Source organism: Thermobia domestica, chromosome 2 (assembly GCF_964235325.1).
Source record: "Thermobia domestica chromosome 2, izTheDome1.hap1.1, whole genome shotgun sequence".
Classification (NCBI taxonomy): Eukaryota; Metazoa; Arthropoda; class Insecta; order Zygentoma; family Lepismatidae; genus Thermobia; species Thermobia domestica.
The window spans coordinates 286,513,370-286,531,341 of NC_137455.1; the positions used below are offsets into that span (position 1 = coordinate 286,513,370).

The 17,972-nt window shown below is 35.4% G+C and overlaps 1 protein-coding gene across 1 annotated transcript; it reads right to left on the reverse strand.

Moving 5' to 3' along the window:
* Positions 1–3,683: 3,683 nt before the first annotated feature.
* Positions 3,684–4,250, reverse strand: LOC145679447 (uncharacterized). Its single transcript, XM_081750028.1, has one exon. It carries the CDS (start codon positions 4,248–4,250, stop codon positions 3,684–3,686), a length of 567 nt encoding a protein of 188 aa, XP_081606154.1.
* Between the last annotated feature and the right edge of the window lie 13,722 nt (positions 4,251–17,972).

Consider the following 17,972-nt stretch of genomic DNA (forward strand, 5'->3'; position numbering starts at 1 on the left):
TACATATCAATATTTAACCAGCACTATACACTAACTAAAAAGTTGTTTCTACGAGGTAGTATGTTATTGGAACTAAGTTTATTTTAGTTTTCCCAAATATAACATGCAATATAATATTCAAAACATTCCAGTTGCGAAACTTTGCTAACGAACAATTATAAAAGACTGTTGTTTAATGTTCCTATACATGTGTCCAGGCTATATTGTAGCAATACTAGTAAGTACTACATAGTGTATATCTGTTTAGAAGAAGACTTATTGCGTAAAATATAATGAATTGTTACCAAAAATGGAAACTTTTCTTCGAAAATATATTCCTTTAACACATCACAGTTGATGTGTATTCAAAATGCATGTACTCGCATAAATTGTGGTGTAAAATTGAGATTTAAAATGCAAGTTAAAAATTCTGCATGTTTTCAATCATTTTGCTCTAACCCTGAGGACATAGGACAAAAGTGTTATCTTTGTAATAATGCTAAATGCCCTTATGCATTATAAAACCAAATAAATACATTCGTTTTGATTTAAAGACTAACATTTGTCATTTAATCTCTTTACTAAAAAACTTGAGTACGATTTCGATTTAAGTGCCTAAAGTTGACAATGTCTACAATATTTATTTATTTATTTATTTATTATTTCAATGCCCTTGACAGAGCTGTATGCTCCATTTAAAAAGTGGCAAATAAAAGAATACATGAGCTAAATTACAATAAAAAAGTATGCAAAATTCTAAGAAAAATCTACAAATACAAGACAAATTATAAGAAAGATATATGAATACAAGAATATAATGAAAAGAAATGATGCCAGGAATACAAAAGTAGAAAAGAACTAATAAGGATAATAGAAAATATGTGTAAATACATAGAAAATTAAAAAATGATGTAATGATTGAAATACAAGAGTGACTATTAATATATAAAGTTAAAAGCACATTGTTACATTGAACATTATTACTTATAGTAATTTCGAATTATTGAGCATAAGACAGAAAAATCAATCCTTATACCCTGATAGTTGATCTGCATATAGAAAATTGTATATGTAATCTTAAACGTAAATATTTAACATTTAATTTAATATGTTGCAAAAAATCTTGGTCATCCCCAAAATAATTAATAATCTTATATAATAAAATATTTTGTGCAATCTACGAGGAATTAGCATACGGATGGAAAGTTCTAACAACATAGCAGAATCAGATACTTTATTTAATTTAGCTGATCTACTGTACTTTTTAAAATACAAATAAGAAATAAATTGATACTGAACACGTTCTAAGTCATCAATGTGAGTTTGAAAATAAGGGCACCAAATTTCACAAGCATATTCAAGTTTACTCCGTAAAAATGTGTAATACAAAGTTGTGATTGCAGAAACGTCAGTCATAGATTTTGTTCTTATGATAAATCCTAGACGTTTATATGATTTAGAAACTAAACATTTCAAATGTAAATTAAATGACAGTTTAGTATCAAATGTAATGCCCAAATCAACAACATCATTCTTGCCCAACAGTTCCATTGATACTATAATCATGTTTTCTGAACATCTTTTTCTTAGTAAATGTAATGACAGAGCACTTATTAATATGAAATAGTAAATTGTTAGTTACACTCCACTGATAACAAGAATCAATATCTTGTTGCAGATTATCAGAATCTGTAATTGAGTTAATCTGGTTCTAAATTTTTGGATCATCAGCGTAAAATAACGATTGTGAGTGTTTGATAACAGATGGTAAGTCATTAATAAAAAGTAAAAAAAAATAAAGGAACTAAATTAGATCCTTGAGGAACGCCGGATGAAGCTGTATAAGGGAAAGATTGTGTACGATTGAATATAACTGTATATTTCCGATTGAGTAGATATGAAGATAACAATTTTAATAAACTGTTAGATAACTCAAAGGAATCCAACTTAGCCAACAAAAGAGAGTGATCTAGTTTATCAAACACCTTGGTGAAATCAGTATATCCTTCATCAAAAAAGTGATTGGCATTTAACAATTCTGATATGTATTGAGTAAATGAAAGAAGATTGGCTAACGTGGATCTTTTAGGATAAAAGCCATGTTGGGATGGAGTGATTGGATTTCAGCTGTATAAAAATTCGGTTGTAAAGAATTTGTTCAAAGATTTTAGAAGGTGTTCAAATCAAAACAATAAGTCTGTAATTTTCAATTTGATTCTGATTACCTTTCTTAAGAATTGGAGTAACTTTACTATGTTTCCAAAGATCAGGATAAATGCCAGTAGTTAATATGAGATTATAGATGAAAGTTAGTGGATATTGAAGAGTATCCGCACAACCCTTAAAGATATAAGTGAGAATGCCATCAGGTACACTAGATTTGGTGCTTTAACTTCTTTATTGATGCTATGCATTCTGTAATGAAACATCCTTTATATTAATACATTACAAAATTTTGGTTTTTGACACAGTACTTCTGTATTTTGAAGGAGTAGAAGGCGCAAACACACTCCCAAAAGACGAGCAAAACCATTAGCTATTGACTTATTACCGTTCAGAATAGCGGATCAATATTTCATTTGATTACAAGCTGTATGTGATTTCTTTTTACTTTTTATAAAGGACCAAAATACTTTTGGATCAGCTTTAATAGAGTTCTCAAAATTGTGTATATACCTTCTATAAGCAGTTGACATAATTAACTTAGACTTCCTATGCAACTGAATAAAGTTCTTCTTGTGAAATAATGACTGGTGCCTTCGTTTTCTATGGAATTCTTTAAACTTTAAAATTTGAATAATCTCAGAGGTAAACCAGAGGAGATAAATGTGCTTAACAACTTTTTAATGATATATATTTCGCAACAGAATGATTTAGTATATTGTAAAATTCAGAGACAACGATGTTAGGGTCAGTAGAAATGTTTAATATATCCCAATTTATAGCCTTGAGATCCCTATAAAAATTATAAAAATCGGCTTTAGAAAAATTGTATTCATTGCGAGGAATGTTTACATCTTGTGTAGTTTTATAAGCAAGAGGTAATTCAAATGTTAATGGTGGATGATGCTTATCCAAGGAAGAAGTGGGAAAATACATTTTTCAACGTCAAAACAAAGGGGAACATTAGTAAGAACAAGGCAAGGGGTTTTGTTATTTGAATTAGGTATATTATTAAGACCACGCAATCCTAAGACAGACATAAAGTTATGTAAAGTTAAACACAGAGAGTTGCCATTTAAGAGATATGTGAAAGAACTACGAATCGAAGGTATATTATAATAGCCAACCATTAAAATATCACAATTATATATATTCTGCAACTCCTCGACAAATGCATACAAAGATTCATAAGCATATAAATCGGTGGCAGGGGGAATATATGTTGCCACAAGAATAAAAGAGCAGGAATTTGTAACAATACGCAAACAAATGTTTTCAATATGATTAATGCTAAAAACAACATGACATACTTTAATAGAACTCTTAACTGCAACCAAAACGCCGCCACTCCTAACATTAGGTCTATCCTGCCGATAAATAGCATACCTATCATCAAGTAATTCAGGGTTACATATGTTACTTTTCAACCAGGATTCAGTAATAATAATATCAAAACTGGAAGAAAGTAACTCAGATAAAAATATTCTTGTTTTGAATTGAGACCTCTAACACTCTGATAATAGAATGATAATCCCTTACATTTACTTATTGCTAACTTTTAGTAACTCACAAACATCATCTACCGTTCTCAGAATATACACTTTGGTATCATTTGAGGTCTTTCTCAACTTTATAGCCCCTGACCGGTCAATCCATAAAAACGCCAATTTCTTTCCCCTTTGAACCTTCCTAGCTTCATTGAACACTTTTCTGCGATAAGGAGTTGTTAGGTTATGTTTGACATATATAATTAAACCTGAATTATAGCCTATGTCAGCACAACAGAAATTTCGTTTAACTTTTCGTCTCTGTAGGAAAGTGTCCCTAAATGTACGCCTAACAAATCTTGCAATGATTCCGGGAGCACTCCCAGACACAGGTGGTTTTAATCGATGACTACAATCAATCATATCTCTGTTGATCCTAAGATCGAGAGCAGAACCAATATCACTAACTACCTGGAAAACATCTTCATTGGGTTTTTGAGATACTCCGTGAATTCCAAGTGTGTTGCGTCGGCCATATTGATCCAGATCATCGAGCTGAGATTCCAATGTTTTTATACGTTTCTGTAATAAAGTATTTTCAGATTTCAAATTGTCGATCATATTCATACACTTATTAACGGACTCACTCTGTGTTTTCAAGAGTTTAGATTTGTCATCTAATTTTTCATGTGTTACATCCAAAGATTTCCCCCAGCTCACTTTCAGTTTTCTTCATGTCATTTATTTCGTCTTTAATAGGTAGCAACAGTTCGTAAGCTTGGAGCAACGTTGGACAATCACCAGTTGGGATCGATGGAGAATTAGCATGAGAACTAAGTCTTTTTGTTTTCAAGCATTGCTCACAGCACCACTCTTGATCACAAGATTGCAAAACAATTTAGTTCTTCTTCTTTTAAATTAACACACGGGCTATGGTAAATGCCCTTGCAGCTACTACATTAAATCTTTAAGTTTTCGTCGCGTTGTGTAACAATTTTCGAAGACTTTCCACAGACACTCATTGTATTTCACTAGGTGATGAATATATATATATAGCCTGAAGGATAAGTGAAATGGTATTCGATTATGTGGCAATGAATGGGTCGTGCTTGGCAACAGTGAGCGATGGCTGGTAGACTGTTTGTTTACATTCCGTTCATTGCAAATGAAATATCACAATTATTCAGCAATCATGCCGAAATAAGAGTTATCAACTAATAGGTATGAGAGAATAAGTACTTACGTTAAATAAAAATATACTTAATGCACTCGAACTTGATTACATAAACTAAAAAAAGCCACATATTACGGAGCACTACGAGACACTGACTGATCAATCCATGGTTCCAATATGCAGATAAAGCACTACTTACTAAAAATGTAAAGTTTAAGAAATTGTTTAAAATTTTGAAATGTAGCACTCATCTTCTTAAGAAAGCAACTTAATATTTTCACAAAAAATAATTGAAATTTCATCTCGCAAATGGTAAATTCCAATAATATGAAAAATAGTCGAGTCAAAATATGGTTTGACCTGGACAAAATTGCAACCTTTAGTTTTACACCTGTATTTTGTTTAGGTACCTCACCTGATGAAAATATTCAAAATCCGACAAAATCGGACCACGGGAATACCCCCAAAAAACGGTTTTCAAAATGGCGGACCATAGTTTTTCGAAAAAATCGTAGACCTTTACGTTGGCGGCTCTAGTGGCCCTCTTAATTGACACAGAGACATGAATGATATCTCGTTGGAACGCTCATAGACCACAAATTGCAACGAAGTGACTTTTGTACCCATCATGCCCAACCCATAGAAGAAGAAGAAGAAGAAGGAAGTCAATTTTTGTTTTTTTAATTAATATTTCTTGGACCCTGGCAACACTGTACGTCCTCATACTCCGGCAGAAAAATTCCTACGCGTAGACCAGACATTGGTAACAATAATATAACAAAATGAAGGACGTAACTTCAACGGTAAGGGAGATAAAAATTCAGGACCGCTGACCAAGGAGGGTCACTCTGTATATTTTTTACTGTGGTCTAACTTCTGTTTCTTAGATCTAGCATCCTCCCTAATTGTCACAGAGACATGAAGCATACCGCGTTAGAAAGCTTATGGAAACCCCTTGCCAACGACGTATCGTTTGTGCCCCCTGTGCCCAACTTGTAGAAAAAGAAGAAACCTTTAAAAAATTGGGAAAATCTACACTTTTACCTTTCTTGTGCTCTGGCAACCCTGATAATCGTTCTATGCACGAAAAAAATCTTGTTTCTTTCTTTAAATCAAAGGTCGCTTTAATATAAGTACTATACATAAAACAAAAATATTCTTAAGTAAAAGAATGGGAATAACGAAAGACTTTGGGAGGCAAATTACACATCTACATCGTCATCGCCTACGCTAACATTGTCCTCACCATATTCATTTAAACAGTTAAAACATTCAGTTTCTTGGCACACACCACAAGCAATAGTACATGGAAGGGCATGCTTTCTGCAAGTACAATACGTTCTTGCACACCCGGTAGCACAGTTGCAATGAACAATGGAGAGCAAATTACATACCCATCAAACACGATGGTTGATGTGCCATATTTACGAACCGTATACTCAGCAAATGATGCAGCGATATTGTCGTACGAACTGCCTTTACACCATGGTAGTCTATGTAACAGAGATCCTCCGTCTAAGACATACAGAATATTGTCTGGCTCCGTTTCCTCAAACTGTGCGGTCTGCTGCTTGCTGAACTCTAGTATCGCATGGGCCAGTGGGGCTTTGTCTGCCTTACGCATCACGCTGGGTGACTCAAATAAAGCTGGTGGGTAGACACATAACTCATGCGCTAAGGTCTCCTCTAAAGATGTGCTGCCTGCATTAGCGACAACTAACAGTCTTTGAAACAAAGATTCGAATCGACGGAGATATCGCTGCTGATTCTAACACTACTCGGGGATGATAGAGTTTTGACTTTATCTGCATGTTTCCAGTTCACAGTGAACAGGTCTTTGCCAGATAGTTTCTTCGCAAGCTCTTCTCCAACTGAATATAAATTATGGACGTTGACCGAGGAATCCGCTGTGACGCCAGTGGCAATGTTTCTTAACGATTTGTCTCCGTCAAATGGTGAAATGGGCTGCAGTCCTCCAAGAATGCGACGTGTGTCACTGATATCACGTGACATTCTTGACGTTTCGGCTTCTTTATGTTGTTCGCTAGTGACATATGCTGTGTGAGTAAGAGTTTGCATCGCCAGATTGTACTCGGAGCATGCTGGCATTGAGATCACCCACAAAGATCGTTGCATCTCCGACATTCCACTCCCATGGGTTAGACCTCCAGTGGATTTTAGCGATCTCATCAGAACCTGCTCTATGACTAGATCAGAGGACAACCCAGCCCAATAACGGTTGCTTCTTCTAATAACTCCGAACCCATTTTGAAAGCTTTCGTGAACTGTTGGATTAACCGATGGCAGCGTTAACATTGTTTGCAGGTACAAGCACGTCGACTTCTAATAATTGAAGTGTCCTGCTGCAGCGAATATGGGAATGGGAATGCTGCCACAAGTTTCTTTGCTGTAGTCAAGATGCGCTGGTATGCACACCACAACTGACTTGTTTTTGATGTGTTAATAAGTTCTGACTTTCGTGCTTCTATTTTTTCTCGGGCTTCTTGAAGAAGAGGTGAAAAACTAGCTCCAGTTACAGTAATCTCACCTGACATCAGACTCTTGTAGAGAGAGTAAGCATCGTTTGTAGTTGTGTGTGTTCCGTTATCGGTCTGGTGAAAAACATTCTCCACAAGCAATGCACTTAATGCGAAGTCAATCATCATGTGCGCACGGAAGGCTCTTGCTACGGATTTGCCACTTAAGATATGTACAACCGAATTTTCTCCATAAACCTCATGCAAGATTTCACGTAAGCCTGAACCATCCATCAGGGAAGCAATTGCTCCTAGAAGGTTCATTAGAGTATGAAATGAGCCCAACAGGAGAACCGTGTCCTTAATACTGGCGTTATGTGCTCTGTCATGCAGGATACGTGAAGCTTTCCAAAACAGTGGTCTGTCTAAGGCAGCGTTTCCCAACCGGTGTGCCGCGGCACACTGGTGTGCCGCAAATTGGCCGCTGGTGTGCCGCGAGGAAATCGAAACAAATTATTAATTTTATAGGAACCAAATTGCAAGACATTGGGGAAAATGTACATTTGTATTTCACATTATTATGAACCTCTACTATAAATCTACAATTTTAAGTTTCATACTGTGTTACTTTTCTGTACATTTTTAATGTTGAAAAACGTATTTATCATTGTCATGACCATTATTGCTTCTTTATTGTTGCAGACTATTTCGTAACTTGAAATTTTAATATATCATTCAATAAATTCAACAAAGTAAACATGCATACCAATTACCTACATTTGTGTTTTAAAAGTATAGAAGATTTATTTATTTGCTCGTTATTTAGTGATCTTCCCTTGTAGTTAAAGGTTAAATACAGTTTCCGAAAGAAAAAGTGGATTTTTAAAAACCCGAGTCCTATATTTCATTGAAATTGTTTTGTTTATTTTAAAATTAAAATGAAAAATAAGCATAATGATTTACCACGGGGAAAAATCAGTGATCGAGCTTTCTTCTTTGTAAGAAGGATAACAGCAATCACATAAAAATACCACGGTATTTTATATTTACAAATAATAATAGTAATATATATATATATATGGGTGTGCCGCGAGAATTCAAGTTACACCTGTAGTGTGCCGCAAGTTGAAAAAGGTTGGGAAACGCTGGTCTAAGGTGATGATTGGTGTGACTTTATATTTTCTCGCAAGATTATTCAGGTACACTGAAGTGGAATAGATGTATGGCATATCAGATGGATGGAGGTCAATAATCGGTAAGCAGAGAACAGTGGATTTCTTTGAATGATGAAGAGATGGGTCTGCGTGAATGGCCTGCATCATTCCTGACCAGTTTGGTGCGCGTGACGGAAAGTGCCAGAAAAGTTTCCACAAAATATCCAGGGAGCTTTCGTTCGGTGATGGTGCTGTTACCAGTTCACAGTTGACCTTTTCAAGAATAGCCCTGGCTTCAGTGTATGCGTGAATGGGAACACTGGCAAGGGACTTCATATCAGCATCAGAGACGGGCTTCCGAGGAATGGTTAGACTGGTAGTAGTGGTAGGAGTAATGGCCGCCAACATTTCCATACTATGGAATGTGCCTAAACCACTCAGCGTTTGGAAATTATGGTCTACATTATCAGCTGCAAAGAGAAGAGTCTGGTCTGCTGGCATTTCGATCACACGATTACCAAATGTACTTGCAGCACAGCGTTCAAACCACTGCACTTCCGTGTATGAAGAGCAAAATCCCAGGTGATACAGCGTGTCAATCAGCTGTTTCAATCGATAGTGGTGGTGCAGCTGCACAGCAACACATAACTACAGAGGAGCTAACATATCTCTTGGTCTGGCTGCTTGCATCAAACACTGGAAAATCGATGCTATTTTGGTTTCATTGTCCTTTCCGGCAAAAAGTATGGCATAGAATAGTTTAAGGCTAGGTGGAATGTACTGAAGGAATTCCTGAATGGTCAAGTCGCTGGGTGAAGGATATGTATCACTTCCAGTTTGTAGTTTGGATTTTATGTCGCTTTTGATCAGTCGAGCTACGGTTTCTATTATTCTATTTTTTTCCTTTTCTTCATCATACTCTCGTGGTAAATCACGATATGCCCGTAGAATGTGATTGGCAGTTTCTCGAAGTGTAATGAAGTCGTTTTTTCCACTGTCACTAGAAATTATAATTTTTTCACCGAAGTACTCTGTTAGTTGACGCTTCATGTGCCGTCTGTCATATACAATGTGATCAGTCCCTACAAGATATGTGCCCACTTTTGTAACAAGTTCTTCCACAGTTAGTTGTTCATCATCGTGCTCTTACAAATAGCTACAGATGCGCTGAAATGTTCGGATTCTCTCATCATTTGCAGGTCGGCCAGCCCAGAATTTTTTTTGACGCTGACTGATTGTCGGTGCAGTATTGTTGAGGAATTGCTTTACCTGTTCAAAAGTTGATACTACATGATCTGTGATAGACACAATCTCCTGTATGAAGATCAGATGAGAAGTACTCAATTCGACCTCGGACAGTTTGCGACCCGGTATCGTTTCGTTCATTGCAACACTTTAAAATGCTGTGTGGCAATGCTTGTGTTTTCACTCGCACATTTTCTGATTTCAACACGTGACGGTCATCAAATAAGACAGGCGTTCCGCAAAACAGGCACTCACTGTTGCTGTTGAAGGTAGTGTTGTAAAAAAACGGTTTTTTTTCTGTGAAGTTTTTTTTTCAATAAAAAACATCGTTCTTTTTCATGTTTTTTTTTTCAAATGTCTGTTTTTTTTCTGGCAACTATTATTTATTGATTTACGTTGCAGATTATTGAAATAATCAACAGAATTTGAGTCGAAGCCCTCGTAACTTACAAATCTTTTGTTTCTTTGTACTATATACTAGCAAAATTGTGTGATTATTCCTTTCGCCAGCAGGCCATTTTTGACGTTTTCCTACATTTCCAGTTAGTGACTTATTGCTCAAAAACCATTCATTCGACTCATATGGTTAAGGCCTTGTTTTTTAGAAAATGGATGTGGCTATTTTTTAGTGTAAGTTGCATTGCAGTGTTGCCAATGGGTAGGAAATTATTGAGGGAAATGTAGGGGTGAAAATTTACAAAAAATTCCCTAACCGAATTTCAATTTTTTTTTTTGTATCTAGTACCACTGCTGCTATATGGGTTCAAGTCACCTAAAAAAATCTTTGGTGTGTTGCCAAGGTACAGTGAAATCCTGAAGTCGCTGGCTTCCATTCAAAGAGGGAAAGAAAAAATGTTGTCATACACATGAAATTTTGACACTTTTTACGTCTCACAAGCAAAAATCAAATATGCCGGGGCTACAGCTTCTCTAATTATCCTATTGAAACTTTTTATGGTGCGTTCTCTAGGGCAAAGAGGAAGATTTCAGGTAGTAGTACATTTGTTTCAATGTAGCCAGTAAGAGAGTAATAATAGAGGGGAAAAGGGAAATTTTCCGAAATTTTCACCTAAAAGCGGGAATTAATTGTTTTGGCTGGAAACACTGCCATCAGACAGACGAAAACTGCCTGAAAATAAACCTTAGTACTCCAAGAATAATTCCTACAAGTATCATGGCGATATATGACAAAGTAAGCATGAAATTAAAAAAATCTCATTCTACCTAAGAAATTCACCATTTTCTTACCATTTCCAGAACATGGTTTACTATAAACCTCAACTGTACTTTCCTTAATTATTCTAGTGAAACTTTTTATAGTGCGCTATGTAGGCTAAAAATGAGGCTGTTAGACACTGGTACGTTTGTTCGAATGTAGCCAACAAGAAGGAAATAATAGAAATAAAAAAGGGAATTTTTCCAAAATTGGCCCCTAAAATGTGGAATTAAAATTTTCTGTAGCTGGCAACACTACTATCAGACACACACAAACTATCTTAAAATAAGCTTTGGTATCCCTCTAATATATCCTACAAGTATTGTGACGATATCTAATAAAGTAAGCATGCCAATAAAAAATATCTCTACCTTTAAAAAAATCAGTTATCTTTCCAATTAGAGAACAAGGTCTACTCTAAACCTCAACTGTACTTCCCCTAATTATCCCGTTGAAACTTTCTATAGTGCGTTGTGTAGAGCAAAGACGAGACTTCCAGATACTGGTACGTTTTGTCCGATATAGTCAACAAGAGGGAAATAATAGAGACAAAACAGATAATTTTTCAAAATTTCCCCCTAAAATCTGGAATTAAAATTTTCTGTAGCTGGTAACACTGCTACCAGACAGACGCAAACTATCTTAAATTAAACATTGGTACACCACTAATATATCCTACAAGTATTATGACGATATTTAAGGAACAAAACTTCTAATTACCAAAAATATATTACGGTAAACAGAAAAGTAGGGAAAAACTAGAAAAATCAGGGGTTAGAACCTAAATACGAATTTTTCGTGCGTTCCCTAATTACCCCATTGTAACGATCTGTACTTGCGTTTGTTAAGTAAGGACAAATGTTCGATTGGCGTAAGTTGACTTGCACTCGGACGTATAGGTACGGATTTATAAACAAAAATTTCTAATATTTTGCCCAAATTTAGGAAATTTTTAATTTCCCTAATTGGCAACACTGCGCGCAGGCCTGTCCAATTGATGTCAACAGTTAGGAATCCATCAGAGGTATCTATCTGGCAAGTCTTAAGGAGGTCTTTCTACAACGAAGGAAGCTACAGGGAAAAAAGAAGTAAAGGAAATTCGAAATTAGAAAATTCTCGAATTATTGACTGGTGTGAAATTTGAGAAGGAAATTCGACACCAGAAGAAAAAAAAATTAATATGATAAACTATAGTCCAACGATATTTTGCAAGAGTAATATCCCCATATCTTAATTAGTGTCCACACAGGAGCGGATTAAACAAATGACACCCGTGTGTGCCACTTTGGCCACCTGGGCCACGGAGTATACATTTGATTACATTTTTTTGACTACTAACTCGTGTTGTTGTTGTTGTAGTTATAATCTCGACTAATAATAATATCATTGTTGTAAACAATAACTTTATAAGGAAAATTTTCTCTTTTTACATCTTAGTTCCAACACTGTTGGTGAGAAATGAAGGGTGTTTCAAAATGAATTTTGGGGTTTTAAAGTCTTCGTAGTAATTATTACATTTTATGTACAATTACAAGCAATGCATCAAGTAAAAGAGCACCTCAAACAGTCTTTGCTACAAGTGTTCAATGTGAGATTCATTCGTCACACGGCACACATCTAGTCGATAGGCGAGAAAGGCCCATAAACTTTCCGCCATATGGCACAAAACACATTCAATTTGGGTGAGTCTCGTTTCAAGTGTACCATCTCCTGAGGATTTGCTGACGGCCAGATACAAACATTATGAGTGTTCACATTAGCTCTTAGGTGAAATGTCGATTTATCACTGAAGACGACACGATCCAGAAAATCTTCATTGTTATGCAGCAATATTTCACTTGCGAAATTGGCACGTAAACCGTAGTCTGTAGGCTTTAGACCTGTAGCAACTGCAAACGATAAGGACAAAATTGCAAGCGTCTCCTTAATATTCTTCACATAGACCGTTGCACTGTACAGATTCAGTCTTTATTAAAACAAAAAAACTTTCTGCTCTCTAGTCTCCATGTTTACTGCTTGCTCTTTCTAACGGCAGACAGAAGAAACAATGCATGAGTTGCTCTTTCATTTGATATAATATTTATAATTGTAAGTTAATTGTAATAGATACTACAAAGTTTCAAAACCCTAAAATTAATTTTGAAACACCCTGCATTACTTCAAATTGTGTCATCCTATATTCATGTCTTTTATATACATATCATCAGGGCCGGTCCTAGTCAATTTGTCGCCTCGTGCAAAGGCATAATTTGCTGCCTCCCCCTTTCTCCAGAAAGAACAAATCTTAAAAGTCATGATTTTAAGTATGCTACTCCAGCATGAACAACAAAGGTGAGGGTAAGTGCAGTTGCACTCAGAAAGGCTTAAATACTTACTAAAAATGCAATCCCGTTGTGTCTTTTATATATATATATATATATATATATATATATATATATATATATATATATATATATATATATATATATCTTAATCTATTATGTTAGTGAAAGATAAAGCAAACACACCTGCAGAGGAAAGATGGTAATCCTTTTTATAGAATTCACTATCGAGCTTCAATCTCAATGTATCAGTTTGCAATTCCAGTGCAACTAGCTCTTTTATCTTTATTTCTTGATTTCTGTTCTATAGCTGTTAACATTAAAAAAAAAACTTGTTTCTATCTTCAATGATAAGGAACTTGCTTCTGACAAAAACAAGACTAGTTTCATATCAAAACTGTGATAACTTACTAAATGGAACAGATATTCACTACTATTCGAGAATTGTATTCTTGCATTTAGCAACAATCAAGCAATTTGTGCTCGGATTTATTCGACCATTTGCTTTAGCATTGTCCATGTGGCCTTAAACTAATGCAACCTAAACATAATTTATGAATGTAGTATTCAAATAGAAGGTCAGCTTAGTAAATGTAACTACCATCATCATGAAATCTGTTTCCAACAAGAAATATTTAATTTAAATAATATACTTATGACAGATTTTGCCGGACCATCCAAACTTGCGCAAATGCACGTGTTGCATATATGGTAGAACCAGCTCTGCATATCATGTATATCTAGTCGACAAATTATTTATATATGACATTTAGAAAAATACTATTAGGCAAATTAGTATTAGTTTTTACCTTTAGGCAAGTTATTTGAATTTTATACTGTTCGTGACATTATTTTCGTACTTATTAAAGGCCTGCTTTCACGAAAAAACAAAATTTCATTTCTACTTTTATTTCTTAATTGATATTGATGAAAACTGCTGAAACCCGAATTGTTAATAGGTATGGTATTCATGTAAATTGTAAAATATTAGTAGCGTATCAGTATCTAGCGTTTAATTTATGTTGGATTTTACGGTGATTATACCTACATAAAAATATTTAATACTTAAATAGACGTAAGATGCATTACAAAATGACTATTTGAAAAAAAAAAACGAAATTTAGAAAAAAAAACGAGAGGCAATGTTTTTTTTTTCTAAAAAAACGTACATTTCTGAAAAAATACGAACGGTTTTTTTTTTATTTACAACACTAGTTGAAGGACCCATCCGACGAGCGAGTAACTCGTTTTTGAATCGGCGATGACGGTTTTCTTTTTAGGGCAATCGCAATATCTTTTTTTATCAGTGTAACGTTTGCGACAAGAGACATGAACCACCATACTTGTAGCGGCGAGAATGATACTACCGCGAGCCTTACTGGCATTGTTCACTCCTTCAGCTCCCTTTCCTTGAAGTGTGATGAGGTTATCGTCAGGATCTAGGCTTCTGCAGATGATACACAAACGTATAAGGGAATCAGCCATGGTTCTTCAGTGCCTAGGTTCATGCAAGACTATGATATGTAGACAAGCTTATGGAACGCCATTTCCAACGACGTATCGTTTGTGCCCCCTATACCCAACGATTATCAGGGTTGCCAGAGCCCAAGAAAGGTAAGTGTAGATTTTCCCAATTTCTTCAAGGTTTCTTCTTCTTCTTTTTCTACAGGTTGGGCACAGGGGGCACAAACGATACGTCGTTGGCAAGGGGGTTCCATAAGCTTTCTAACGCGGTATGCTTCATGTCTCTGTGATAATTAGGGAGGATGCTAGATCTAAGAAACAGAAGTTAGACCACAGTAAAAAATATACAGAGTGACCCTCCTTGGTCAGCGGTCCTGAATTTTTATCTCCCTTACCGTTGAACTTGCGTCCTTCATTTTGTTATATTATTGTTACCAATGTCTGGTCTACGCGTAGGAATTTTTCTGCCGGAGTATGAGGACGTACAGTGTTGCCAGGGTCCAAGAAATATTAATTAAAAAAACAAAAATCGACTTCCTTCTTCTTCTTCTTCTTCTATGGGTTGGGCATGATGGGTACAAAAGTCACTTCGTTGCAATTTGTGGTCTATGAGCGTTCCAACGATGTATCATTCATGTCTCTGTGTCAATTAAGAGGGCTACTAGAGCCGCCAACGTAAAGGTCTACGATTTTTTCAAAAAAACATGGTCCGCCATTTTGAAAACCGTTTTTGGGGGTATTCCCGTGGTCCGATTTTGTCGGATTTTGAATATGTTATTCAGTAGTAATTCCTGAATCGAAAACTCTTTTAAAAGCTTGTGTTGCAATTTTGCCCAGGTTGAGGGTAAAATTGCTCTAGATTTCCTGGACTAAATATCCAATGCTTAATCAGGAAATGTACATTGTAATAAGCCACGTATTTTCATGCAGCAATATTCCGTATATAATTTCTAAACTAAACATAATGTGCTACCGATTTAGCAGTACTTGAGATTTCATTTTCGCAGTTAAGGGTGTGGAAGTATATGTTCTCGCGATATTTTAGCAATAGATTTTCCTTTCATCAGCACCGTAAATTCGTTAAGCACTTTTATTTAGTATTTGAACATGATAGTATACATTATGTTTGATAATCTATTTGTAGTATGTCACGTTCATAGGAATGTGTATTCTCGTTGGCACATAGAATTTAATATTAATTATGATGTATAAAGTGTCACATAACGTTTTATGTTAGGGAAATCAAGTATCATATACAAATCCATTACTATAAAAGTGGAAATGTAGTACTTTGTTTTCAGAAATTGTACTTCTAAATTGGAGTTTATTTTATTTTCTAAAAAATTATAAAATGACAATCATACTATTGTTATCAGTGTCACAGAAAAATAAACAATCGAATTGTTTGAAATGTCATATCAAACACATCATTAGCCCACAGTCGTGTTTCTAAATTCATTTTCTAGGAGACAACGAATTAAGGCATGCGTCGAAATAAAAATATGTTAAACAAACTAACCCAATTAATAATGCCCTCATTAAAACACATGTAATATTTCAGCTACAATTATGTACTAAGTTAATTAAAATCTCAAATGATAAGACTAAGAGTATTTATTCTACAGTTATTTTGTAGCATGCGAGAACCGGTCATTTCCTCATATATGCGACAGCGGCAACGAAAACATGGCAACCCACGGAAGACAAAAAGAACATGAATAGGCCTTCACCTGCACTTTCCTAAATGCGCCGCTGAAAACTTAGCTATATAAACGAACACAGAAGATATCAGTTGTCATAGGCGCCGACTTGAAGAAAATATTGGGGGGGCCAAAACAATGAATAAATATATAATCATATTCAGCCGTTTTCTACCAACTGCTGGATAAAGGCCCCCTTCCCTCCAGATCTCGGTCTGCTGCATCCGTTCCACTGCTAAATTCATGACCTAAGTCAAATTTGTGTAAACGCAAGTTCAAATTCTGGGAACTTCACTGCACCACATTGATCTTTACTTGTCATATCAGTGTTACCATAGTGTTGGTTGAAGCTTCAGTGCTCTATTAACACTTTTAGGACTTTTGGTAACTTTTGTTACCATGGCGTACTATGGTCTTTGACCTCTTATTTAGGTTCTATAAGAGTTACTTGAGTCGTTTTTTTATTAGTCAAGTCAAGGATAGACCAAAGAACACTCCAGATGCGTTTTGGAACCGGATAGTCAACTTGGCTGTGCCAAGTGGGGGCGGAAGGGCGTGACTTTTTACTTTTTCTTAAGCCAAATTTCAAAAATTTTTCACGCCTGTAGTTTTCATGATATCAGATTTGAATTCTATGTACCTTTGGACATTTCTTAATTTTTTCTGAGATCTCTACGTGAAGCCGAGTCCGGACACGAGGGGCGCGAATGTTCCGAGGGGCTGATTTTTTCAGAAAAAATTCAGTTTTCCCGATTTTTCCGGTTCAGGAATACGATACGTACATGTGTGTGGCGCCGTTGGAAAGGGCTTGTTATACTAAAGAATATAACGTTTAAGCCATGACTCTAGCCTAAATAGTAATTTCGGAGTAAATTTTATAATAAGTATATACGTATGTGTGTGTATAGAGAGAGAGCCTAAATTCAGATTTTCAACAATTTTTCTGCCCTTTGTATTTAAGACACAAGATTGGAATTTTGCACACGTATTACGTACATAACAATGTATTTTTATAAAATAATTCAGATCCCTACGTCAACCCACGCTTAGGCCAGAGGGGCAAAATATTTTGGTTGGATTTGCAAAAATACTTCCCTAATTATCTGGTTTAGGTGTATGATACGGATATGTGAGTGATACCGTTGGAAAGGGCTTATTATACTGAAGAAAATGGCGTTTGAACCATGACTCTAGGCTAAATAGGAATGACGCAGTACATTTTAAAAATATTTTATACCTAGGTATATATAGAGGAAGTTCGATTATTATGAAATACCATTTTTGTTTCGCTTGTAACTCAGTTAATAATTGTATATTGAAACAGAAAGGAAAACAAGTATACGCCTTACATATTTGGCTTTATTTATGCATATCTTGATAAAGAAGTTTCGTTACAAGGGTGGGTAAAATTTATAATTTGTAAAGAAACCACTTTGGAAGGTAATATGAAATAGTCGAGCATGGAATACAAACTATACAGAAAAGAAATGAGTTTTCTGTTAAATATACAATGAATGCAGTGACAATATATGAAAATTCTGAATGCCAAGCCATAACTGATTGCAATTACTTGCAAACGTCATAAATATAAT